Consider the following 12,045-nt stretch of genomic DNA (forward strand, 5'->3'; position numbering starts at 1 on the left):
ATGTCTGGAACGTGAGTCTGTAGCAAGCACATTCTGCACCCTGGTTAAGCCCGTTGTTTGCTCCAAATGGAGGACACTAACAACCCCCCTCCCTCCAAGCAGGTTCCTTGGGCTTTTGGTGACAAGGACCCATTTTCTGGTCAGTTTTGCCTCTCTGTCCCCCAGTAACTCCCTGCTTCTCTCTCTGCTTAGTTCCAGTTTCCCATTCGCACGCCGTCACCTCCGCTCCAGTCCCAGCCCTGTCATCCTGAGGCAGCAGGAAGAAGAGGCCAAGGCCAAAGAAGCAGCAACAAATGTGGATATTACCCAGGTTATGAGCAGGCTGGATCGTAGGAGCCAGCTCAAGCAGGAGCCTCCTAAGTAGACTCCAGATCCTTGTCTAGGGCACAAAGCAGGGGAAAGACAAGACAAGGGGCTGCTGGCAAGGCTGGTGCTGAGATTCCTGCCCCCCACCTGCAGGTGTCGGTGCTGCTTTACCTTTCCAGACCCCGTTCTCCCTGCAGCCTGGTTCCTGCAGGTTGCCATGGCATCTGTAGCAGCAGATGTCATGTCACAGCACGGAAATGCTGCTAGAGTCCGAAAGCCGGCTGTGTCCGAATCTCATTGTGGGTCCCGTGCAATGAGCTCTTTTTACAAGTCAGGGAAGGGATGTTTTATAACTGCCCCAAACCCTGCCCAGGAAGATCCAAAACTCCATCTGGGTCTCTCTGTCTCTTAAATCCCTGCCCGCGACCTAGAGAACTCGGATAGCGATTCTGTTACGACGCACAAGGCAGCGTAGAACGCAGCTCCTTCGCCTGTCCCCATCCCCTGCATCAGGTGGGGCAGAGCCACCCCACCCCAGTGGGAGCACAAGAAGGTCCATCACCTCTTGGCGCTCTCAGTCGTGCGGTGGGAGCGTGCCCACTGCTAGTACCCCAAGCACGGCTCTGGACAGCTGTGCCACAGCTCCACTTCGGGTGTCTCGCTCCCATGTGGCAATAGGAGGGATCACGTGGAGGCTGCAATTGTGCTTGGCTGCTGTGCAGAAGGATGGGGAGGGGGGGAATTCCTAGGGGGAGCAACAAGGTTAACATTTCCAAAGGCACCTACGTGGTTTGGATGCCCTAGTCATTTTAAGTAATTGGGCCCCCATATTCCCTAGGCAGCTTTGAAGATCTCAGCCTAGAGGTGATTAGCTGAGATCTCCAGTCAGTGAAAGGGATTTCTCCTTGTCCTTCAGGAGCTCACCCATGTAATGAGTTATGCACGGGCCTGGAGGGAAGAGCAACCTCCTGCTAGTACAGATGGGTGGAAGAGCAGTGCCTCGCTCCGGATGGGTTTCCTTTAGCAAATCCTGTCTCGCTCTTGTCTTGTCTTTGCCCTGCAATGCTCTTTCCCCTTGTTAAAAATGAACAAACCTCTGCTTCCAGTGGTCATCCCGGCTTGTAGCCCAGTGCCCCAGAAGCCGCTGTGTTCAGGAGAGGTCAAAAGGGCTGATTCAGCCCCTATTTTAATAGAATACTCTCTTGTTCCTTTTTGGAGGGGATGGGGAATGGAAATTACTTCCTGAAACCTAAACTCTCCAGTTAAGTACAAAGCACATTTCAGGGAGATACCAAACCTGCCTGGGAAGCCCCTGGGCCTGGACCAGCCAAGGTCACCAGGACACGATGGGATTTGTGGAAAACCCAAGGGTGGAAGGTAAAGAAGCTTCCTCCTCCTTCAGAATTTAGGGGAGGCTGGGGGATGGGCAAACGTTGAGGCTCAGAAAATGTTTTAATCCTTTCGGTCTTGCTCATCCACTGCTCTCGCTGGGATGATTTTACCAGAGGCAGCGAGAGCAGGATGTGGCTGGCAACAGGGCTGAGGTACTGAGGAGGTGTCGAATCTCAGAAGTAGTTTCTCTTCTTTATCTGGACATGAGTTGCAGCCCGAGGGCCTTTCTGCTCTGTGGGCAGAGCCATGCCAGCTACAGCCAGTGCCTTGCAGCTGCACAGTTGTTCAGTAGCCAGTGCAGTTCAGCTCCCACAGCATTTGTCAAGGTCACAGGCTCAGCAGCTGATGCTCAGGAGCTTCACGCTGCATCCACATCAGGCTCTCTCCATGGAGTGTGGTGGTGCTTTTCAGAGAGACACCATCCGTACCATGTCAGGGTATGGAGTTGGGGAGCCTCCGACATTCCCTGCTCTCACCTTGGGCCATTTCATGCGGTCCCTTCTCAGGCCAAACTCTTGCAAGTTGATGGGAGCGGGTGCACCTTTGTTCCACCCAGGGCTTTATGTCTCCGAGACAGCCGCCAGTCCTAATGTCCTGGGCAGTGTGGGGAGGGAGGAGGTGAAGGGAAGTCCTTCCATCTCTCACACACACTGCTTCTATTCTGGGCTGCTTCTTTCTTTTACTATTACCCTCCCGCCCATAGAGATGCCCTCACCAGTCAGTTAGAAAAACGAAGCCCTCCAGTGAGGCTGGAATCCCATCGGCAGTCAGGGGCTAACAGTTGCCTGAGTGGGCATAGCGAACCCTGTCCTTGGAGGCACCTCATTGATCTTCCCAGGAAAAGCCAGGCTGCAATCCCCCTAGGCTGATTGGAAAATCCCAGCCTTGAAGTAGGCACATGAATCCCATTATTAATGACATGACTCCATTAGGCTCCGTTAAAAATCCTAGCTCGAGAGTCCAAATTGTGCCAGATTGGGGCTCCTAGATGCTGTCACAACACAAATAATAAAATAGGTTCCAGTCAGTCGGCTTAATGATGTGATTTTAGTTCTCATCTCCATTGATAGGTTTCCCCAGATTTTATCTCAGTCCCAACACTGCCCAGCTGTCATTTCTATACTGCGGTCAGAGGTGTGACTGCAGCCCAGGTAGCTCCTACAACAGCAGCAGGGAAGCCGCAGGAGCATGGGCTAGCTGCTTGCATATGTACCCAGGGTCCTGGGTGGGCCTGACCGGCCCATGCTGCTGCAGCTTTGCTGTGTCTATATGTGCTGCAGCCACACCTCAGATGCAGTGTAGACAGACCCTATGAGTTTAAACATCTACCCAGGACTGGCAAGATCATGACCAAATACCAGCACTCTTAGAAGGAAGCTCATTTTTGGTGCCCTATCTCACAGTGTATTCCATTTGTAGCTGGCTGCGTTCACCCCTTGCTCTTCATCTTCTCTGAGTAGGCCTGTTTATTGGCCATCCCCCTCAGCATGCTATGAATTGAACTTCACTCCGTATCTGCCAAGAAATAGTTTGTGTCCACTGGATTTCATGTCCATTGGATTACATTGTATTCCAATGGGTCTCCATTGATTTTTATCCATCATTTCCATGCTTTATTTGCGTTAGCTCATCTGTCTAATAAAAGTGTATGTAGAAAATGAAAAAGACCATTGTATTTGTCTTTCATTGTGTTGGCTCTTTGCACGTGTGTATTTATTTTTTGTGCTGCTGCTTTTAACATTTTTGTTTAAAAAGTTGAGCATATTTTTATTTTGGTTGGTAGAGACTTATTTAGAACCTTATGGTAAAGCCATGCCTTGGAGAAGCCTGAAATGGGTAATCTAAGATAAAATCATTGGCAAATTATCCTTCTGAGCTTGTGTAACCCACGGATGAGGGTGTGCACTAGGTCTCCCGCGGAGGTCACGAGACTGTTACAGCCACAGCTAGACAGCCTTGATGCTTGTGCTTGTTAGTTCCGGAGGTCCCTGGGTCAATCCTTGAGGAGTCAGCCAAGATGGCATCCGTCACACACGCACCTTCAAGTCAGATCTTAGCCTGGTTATGCCATCCATAACCAAAGTCCCGCCCTCACTACATGCTTTAACCATGTTGTAACGGATTCGGGGGCTAACTGGGTTGTCACTAGATACGTTCCCCAGTTGTAACTAGCAGTAGCAGAGCCTTATAGTCTCCCTGAACTCCCTGCTTACAACTAATCTCTCTTTAATGAATTAGGTAAAATGAGCACCCTTATAACAATCTGCCTGGTAACCGTGGCCCAATCCAGCGGTTGTTGAAGCCAGTAGGAATCTTTCCAGTGACTTCAGTGGATGTTCAATCAGAGAAATGCTGAGATGTTCTGACTCTGGAAAGCGATGATTTCCCAAAAGCAGATTGGGATCTGGAGCCCCAACACCTGGCCCATCCATTCTTCCTGCTAGCTCATGGAGACAGACCTTTACACCCTCACTGAACTCCCTATTGCTGCTCTGATTCTGTGAGCACCTCCACACCTCACCGTCCCTAAGGCCTGTCCTGTGGCATGAAATGAATCCAACATTCATTCTCGTTCCGGCCTAAGCATTGTCCTTTTTCGTGCAGCCACAGTCTATTCTGTGCAATTCAAGCTATGCTTACAGATGGCTACATCAGCATGTAAGGGAAAGAAAGAAGAGAGGAATTCTTCAATGCCTCATTCCCCAGGAGATCTGCCATCTTCAAGGCCAAAGGGAGGGAGTTTGGTGGATGGAAGCATCTGCATAGCTAGGATAGTGCTAGCTCTTCTCAGCGCAGCTCAAAGCAACAAGTTTAGAGTTCCCCAAAGTCTGGCTGAGCCAGAAGGAGAGAGGTCATGGAGGGGACAGCTCCTGCTTGTCAGAAAGCCCTCAAAGCATTCCACGGACCTTAGCCACAAATGCAGGAGGAGAATCCCTCACATCTCCGGGTGTCATGTGTCAGGTTTCCCCATGACAATCAGGTTTGAAAAGTGCTGCATTTGGTGGCAGGGCAGCAGTCAGGGAATTGTATCTTTTCTTTTGAGCTCCTCTGTCCTTTGTTCTTCAAGGAGGTTCAATCCATATTCTCTCTCGCTAGCTCTTTCTTATATTACAAACCTAAAAAAAGATAATAAAAAGAGTTGATCTGATTATGTGGAAGCTCACCACAGGCAACAAGCCAGAACAAAACTCTGCATTTGGCTTCCCTCTGGTTCTTTGATGCAGGGGCAGACAGGCGGGGATTGTCCTATCTCCAGTGCACAGTGCTTTGCGGGAGGATGCTCTGAAGATAACACCAAATTGTATCCTTTGGAGAGGGGAGTCGGAGTTTGTAGTGAAGAAAAGCTGGCGGCTTTCCTGTGCAGCTAAGATTTGGCTGAGCTGACAGGACAAGCAAAGACAACTTGTATCAACAATAGTGCAACGATCTGGGGACTGGTCCAGGGGTAGGGCAAGTGACTAGAAATCAGGAGATGTAGGTTCTGATTCTGGGCAAGTCACATCTCTATGACTCATTTTACCCAGCTCGATAAAGGGGATAATGATACTCACCTACCTTCGCGAAGTCCTTTGTGATCTTGGGGTGAAAAGTGATAGATCAGAGCTGAGTTAGCTGCCCTAAAGCCCCACAAAAGGCCGTGAGAGATGGGTCTCAAGGCAAATCTCCCTGCTTAGCACTCTGGAGTGTTTAGACCCACATGTGGATACGTTTTTTGCTGTCTGGGCCCATCTTGTTAGAGGTGAGCTCAAGCTCCAAAGTCTGGGTCTGGATCCCTCCAACCTTCCTCCAAGTTCAGTGTGCTCTTGATGGGATTTTGGCTCAGACCATTATTAATGGCATGTGAAATGCAGGTTCTGATCCAGGTCCAAATTCCTCCAGGGTGCATTGGGGTTGAAATGAGTTTGGGCCATTCCTGTGGAAGCAGTTTCCGGTGTTGGTTTGATGGATGCAGTTTCCATGGTGGTTTGACCCAGCTGCCACCATCGCTCGTTTGTTCTGCCCCTCTCCCTTCCCTTCCCTTTTCTCCTGGGTTATTTCCCCTCCTTTTAATTTTCTGTCCAGTCTCTCTCTCTCTCTCTTATTCCCTGTATTTTTCCTTCCTTTGCTCTGCCCTCTAGCTGCTCCCTTTCTCAATTCCTTCATGGCCCCAGGGCTCCATGCTGCTCAGCTAGAGATACCCCTGGGTGGCTGTAAGAGCAGACAGCAGCTTGAATGAGCAGACAGGACTCTCTCTTTTCTTTGAGAGGATGCATCTGGGATCAGGTAGCGCTTCTCCTTTTTACCCATGGCCTAGTCAGAGGCCCTCCATATTGGGAAATTCTAGCCTAAGTTTTCATCAGCCTCACCTACAGTATGGGCCAAAGCTGTCAACCTGATTCACCATCTGAGTGTTTGCTCTCTGGAGTGTTATTAATAATCCTCAGCATTTCTATGGCACGGTAGATGTGCCAGGGGTAATTCCAAGCCAGACAGATAAAGAGGTTCCTTTTGTTATGGATCTGAAAACCACCATTACTATGTACATCCTGCAGGGATGCCAGGTCCTGGAGATCCAAGAACACAAGCCTCTATCATTTGAGCTAAGAGAGAGCTCTTCCAGCAGCTAGCAGTAGTAGGTCCCTTAGCCTACCTCAGGGCCAGTCACTAGAGGGCACCATCACACAGTCTCTAATATACACAGTCTACCTCCCTACCTATCGAGGTATTTACCTGCCCTACATTGCTGTAATCTCTGAGCTCCAGTAAACTATATATCCCCCAACGTGCTCGTAATCTCTCACTTGCCTTCTCTGGGGACATTATTTCCAGCTGGTAGCTAGAGGGAGGGTTTCGGGGCTTGGTGTTGTGTATTCTGTGACTAGCAGGCAGTTTTTCCTGCTCTAAAATGTCTCCTTTTCTTCTCTGCAGTTGTGTCAGTTCACTGCTCCAGTCCCTCACCTGGCTGTGTACACCGGTACCTCTGTTCCTTCATCTCCATCAACTCCACACCCCTCCTGCCACATCCCAAACAACCTGCCTTCCCAATCCCCTGGACACATCACTCTGCCAAACAGCACTGTCTGCCCCTCACCCATTAGCATAGCCATAGACAGCACCCCCTGCTTTGAGAGCAAGTGGGAAGGCAATGGGTCCAACTCTAACCACTTTTCCTCTGTCACTGAGAGCGCTGAGATCTCCATGGACTCTGAATCGGGCACTTGCAACAGTCAGGTGCCGGGGAACGTGGAAGCCAAGGTGCCTCCCAAATCCTGGACGACCTTGTCCTTCAGCAGGTTCTTGAAACGGGGATGTTTAAACTCACCAGTGTTTGCCACTCTCTCGCCAAAGTGCCTGGCTATCACCCACGGAAAGGTCCAGCCACTGGATGACCTGGAACAACAACAGCAGAAGTCCAAAAAAATGACCAAGTAAGTACACCTGTCTGTGGTGTGTGAAGGAACTCAGCTCTGAGTGGTTATAGGCAGCCCGTCTGAGTGAGAGGGACTCCCAGGCAGTGGTGTTTCTACGTCACTAGCCATGGTCTCTCTGCCTAATTATATGTTGCACTCTGGCGGCATGAAGGGGCTTCCCATGGGGAAGACACAGACCCCTGAGAACACCTGGGTGGGCCAGCTGCAGAGAGGGACATGGACAGAGCTCACGGTGCTACGGCTCTGCTCTCAGAGAACTGCGAGAAGTAGGGTATAAGCACAGCTCTGAGATGACTCTAACTTACACTAGGGGCATTGAACAGGCTCAGAATATGGGGCGTGCAAAGGTGGCTTACCACCCCACCCACCCCCTCTATCACCACCCTCAGCGCAGGGGCAGAGTCACTGAGACGGGTGCCTCTACCTTTCCACCAGTCCATTGTGTGCGTGAAACCATTCATCTCCTCTCTTCTTGGGGCCAGCATGAAGCTTGCGGATGGGGTGGGCATGGGGATGACCACCGCCACCCCCCAACCCTATAGAGACAAGCTAGGATCCAGCCAGTAAGCCAGAGGAACAAAACAAACATTAGTTAACAGAGCAGCCCCAGTTTCCCTTTCAGCCCAGGGATGGGGAGGCTGCAGGACAGCATTTCTGCCACCGCCCGCTGGTGTGGGAGGCTACAGATGAGCCTCACCTGCAGGCCCCGCTGCCTTCCCCTGGAGCTGTCTGGATTCAGAGCTAGCCCTGCAGGGAAGCAGCCCCATGGTAAGCCAGTGCCCGGGGCCTCTAGCTCCACAAGGGAGGGGGCTAACTCGGCAATGTCGCTCACTTTCACTGCCCTGTGCCCTCCTGTCCCGCATTATGTGGGCTGCGGTGCCCACTGACTATGAATCCCCATGTCAGCCTGCTGCTTGCAATGCTCTTGGGGCGCCCTGTTGACAGGGCTGCACAGAGGGGTTTTTTTGTGTGTGTGTGGGGGGGGGGCTGGTACCAAATCTGAAATGGAGACCACCCTCTTTGAAAAGAATTACCACTGAGGGGAGGCCTGGGGGAGTGGGGGTATTGGAGAGTGAGTCTGCCTCTGTAGCGGTGCTTTGGATCCTGTCCCATGGGGCTGGGCTCATCTTCTGCCCTGGGTGTTGAGACCTGCCCCATGGGGTGCAGAGCCACGATTCAGGTTTGGGCCGACTGCCCTCTGTCATGACAGAGGTCCTTCTGGGGCAAATGTTAGTGAGGGGCGCTGTGACCCCGCCTGGCAGGTCGCAAGCCCACTTGGTTTGGGGCCCTGTCAAAAGGTTCCTTTTGCCCCCCTGGCGGCCCTGCCCATGGATTCAGCAGGGAGTGTATGGGAGTTCGGTTTGGCAGGTTTTGTGTCCACCATGCTCCGTGGGAACAAGCTGCCTGGGTTATTGTGGTCCTGAGGCTCCCTGCACCCCACTGCCTGAGCATGCATGACATACCTTACCGCTACCTCAGTGTCCTCATCTTTCCTCCTCCTCACCTCCCGCGGACACAGCTGTATCAGGGGAGCTTCCAATCCTCTGCTCGGCCCAGGCCTGCACAAGAGATGGAGAGTTTGGCTCAGGCTCAGTGGTTAGGGCTTTAGCCTAGCATTTAGGAGACCTGGCTTCAATTCCCTGCTCTGCTACAGACTCCCTGTATGACCTTGGGCAAGTCACTTAACATCTGTCCCAATCTGTAAAACCAGGATAATATTGCCTCCTTTCCTGTTGTGAATATAAATCCTGTTTCCCCATGGCCCAAATGGGTAGCCCATATTCAGGGTCTTGTTGGGCTGTTTCTATTAGGAGAAGAAATTTGATTATGAGTCAGATATTTGGTGCAATCCTGTTTATTTACACAGCCCTGTTTCCCTGGACACAGTAGAAACAAACAGTAGCAGGCAGTTTCCTGGCTCACAGTTTCCAAGCTCTGTCTCTGGTCCCTCTCAGGGCTGCATTCACAACTGCTTCTCGTACTGTCTCATGGCTTTCGGGTTCCTGTCACCCACACACAGCTGCCAACCACTAATAGCTCCAGCTCCCGTGTTTGCAATCTGTCTCCAGAGAAACACCTCAGCCCCCGTGGTTTAGCCTGCTGTGCTTGTCCATGCCTTGTGCGGTGGCTTCTACTGTGTCAGCTATCATTAAACAAAGGACACTTAATTTCTCCTTCATTAATCAGGGACATGGGTGCTTAGACTTCACCCAGATCTGTGACTGGTGGCAGCTATTAGCTTCTTCCAACAGAGCAAAACATTAAAGAGTGTGCGATGCACGGATACAAGTAGGATAGACAGATAGAGCCACAGGGACACAGCCTCCTCAAAGTCTGTATCCTTCCCGGTCATCTTACCTCATGCAGGTCTCTCTGAACTAATGTGTTTTCCTGCAAGAAGAACTGGGACTCAGGCCCCCACAGGGATATTTTTTACAGTCTAATTGAAAACCACAGCTCAGGAGAGCTTGTTTGGTTTTGTGCTGCCTGTCTCCAGTCACAGTCGATCTTCAAATGCTGCCTCTCTGTCCTGGTGTGAGCACTGTGTTCCTGTGCTGAATGGCCATCTTGATAATAGGCAGAGAGGGTGGCAGCAATGCTGGAAAGATCCAGCACTGTTTGTTGCCCTCAAAACACATTAGTGGGTAATGTCAGAGCAGTCTAGCAAGCAGGCCTCCCAAATCTGGCTTCTCAGACTCCGCTGTATTTCCAAATGCACTCCTATGGCTTTGGTTCCAACCCAGGTCTTTCCCCAGGTCTGGTTCAGATGTTGTCCACGGAGGTGGAAGCACAGACAACAAGATGGGGGGAACCTTGTGAGGTGACCTCAAGAGGTCCACCATTTGGGGTCAAAATAGTACAACACCAGCTGACGACCCAAGAGGTGTTGGCCTGGAGATTCCATCACCCTCCCACCTTAGCGCTGGTTCCTCCACCAGCCTAAAATTAATCCAAATGGGAAACCCTCCCCCCTGCCCCCACTTTTGGGTCCATCTGTGCTCCTGACCAGGTAACTGAGCCTAAAGTGCAAAAACAGACCCTCAAATTCAAGACCTCTTAATTCACTTGGCTGTGGAACTGTGGCACTCAGCACTTTTGCTTCAGTGGGGTTGGTATGCATATTCTTCCCTCTTCAAGTCACGTGGGCTTGTGTCCATAAAGTATGCTCTGAGAAATAGAAAAACACAAAGCCAAACTCTGTGCTGTGCATTGGTTGTCTTCAGAAAGCATTTCAGAAAGTGCCTTGTGTGTGACACGTTTTCATTTTTCAACACAGCTTCTTCCAGATAAAAGTGGATATTCCTCTGGAGAGCAGAATCTACCCAATAGACTCTGAGGAGGAAGAGGAGGACTGCCCACGGGCCTGTAAGGACTCTGTGAAGGAAGTTATCTGCCCTTGGGAGAACTTTACAGAACAAGGAAAAGCTGGATAACAAGCAACTTTTAAGGATGACAGGATGTGACCTACTTTTAAATGGATGTTTTCTTTCCAGGCCCTGACTCTGCAAGGTTTACCAAGTACAGTTCAATATATGAACCATGCTGCTAAAAAAGTGCATTAGAGTCATGCTTCAGCGTCAAGGAGGCGCAAACCACCCTGGTTATGAGTAATACACCCAGTCGCACACATCTATGTGTAATTCGGGAACTCTAAGTGTCTCCTGACTTATTTTCCTTCATATCTTTAGAAAGTCAGGCTCATCTGTTACTGACTTCTTGATAAATGAACCTTATTTGCTGCCTTATAGCTGATAGAAATATGTCCTAGGAGATACTTTCTCACACGTAGGTAGTTTCTTGATCCTGAGGTGTTGGTGCACTGCACGTGAAGTGAAATGTGCTGGTGAAATGTAGCTGTCTTGAAGGCCTCTCTAAGACTGGAATTCAGACTTCAAGCATCTCCAAAGTTTGGGAGTCTTTGAAATCTGAGTTTGTGTTCAGGCCCATCTCTAATTATTAACAGCTTTGAATTTTAAAGCAATGTAACTTGGAGGCGTCTGATGGCTAGGGGGTGGGGGGGAACTCTAAGATCAGACATACTCATGGGGCAATAGTAAGGTAGATGGATTGGCATAACCCACTACATAACAAAAGTGAACCCCACAGAAAACAAAGAACAAAGACTTCTTATCTCCCACTTACCTCCAAGACAGGCCTTGACACCCTGGATCCAACCACCCTTCTGAACGTTTGGGAAGATCGGGATTGGCTCTGGATCCAAACTCGATAGATTGGGCCCATCTGAATGTTAAATTGATATGTTGTCCCACACCTTAACTGCATCTCTGCCAAAAGTGTTTGAACATCACCTTCCTTGTATGGTGTCAGTACATCAAGAGAGTTATCTTCTTTTCAGTTTCTACCGACAAGTCCATGTACAGTGGCAGTCCCTCACCATGACTAATCTTGGGTGTTGTTTGGTAAATAGGCCACGTGGCCCGCGACTGTAGGTGTTGGCATTATTTTGTATTTTCTAATGGTATGTGGAGACGTATCCATGTTGATTTGAAATGGTTCAACACGCTGATTCCTGCTGCAGCATTTAAAGTCTTAACATCTCCTGCCTGTGATAACAGGGACCTGATTTCCGTGGCTGGAAGTAAAGCTGCTGTTTAACGCATTGTACTTGGTTGAGCTCAACACAGTTCACTATATTGGCTGCTTCAGCTGAAGATCTGCTTTCGAGTCCTTCTCTTTAGTGGGGGGCCGAGCTCCAACAGGCAAGTATGATGTGTGAATTCCTCCCTCCCCATCCCCCAGCATAAAGCTCAGGCTGTTCAGATTCATGGTTCTGGCTCAGGCCCATCTCCACTTGCTTTTGATTAACACAGATATGAAAGCTGGGGTGGGTCAGAGGGACACCAGTGGAATCATTGAATGGAGCCAGCTTGGCAAGGCTGTAATAGGATAACCTCTCTTCTTTAATCTTCTCTTA

General features: G+C 50.1%; 1 protein-coding gene across 3 annotated transcripts in view; it reads left to right on the forward strand.

Moving 5' to 3' along the window:
- Positions 1–11,772, forward strand: part of RGS9 (regulator of G protein signaling 9) — a 73,889-nt gene extending 62,117 nt beyond the window's left edge. Inside the window, exons 17-19 of one of the 3 annotated variants that reach the window (XM_038371022.2) lie at positions 193–310; positions 6,607–7,106; positions 10,387–11,772. In XM_038371022.2, coding sequence (XP_038226950.1) covers positions 193–310; positions 6,607–7,106; positions 10,387–10,543 — 775 coding nt within the window. In that variant the 3' untranslated portion in view covers positions 10,544–11,772. Of the gene's footprint in view, positions 1–192; positions 2,424–6,606; positions 7,107–10,386 lie in introns of those variants that run through there. The other 2 variants (XM_043496396.1, XM_043496397.1) reach the window with 2 other exon arrangements.
- Positions 11,773–12,045: the final 273 nt, after the last annotated feature.

Source organism: Dermochelys coriacea, chromosome 14 (assembly GCF_009764565.3).
Source record: "Dermochelys coriacea isolate rDerCor1 chromosome 14, rDerCor1.pri.v4, whole genome shotgun sequence".
In the NCBI taxonomy this organism is placed as follows: Eukaryota; Metazoa; Chordata; order Testudines; family Dermochelyidae; genus Dermochelys; species Dermochelys coriacea.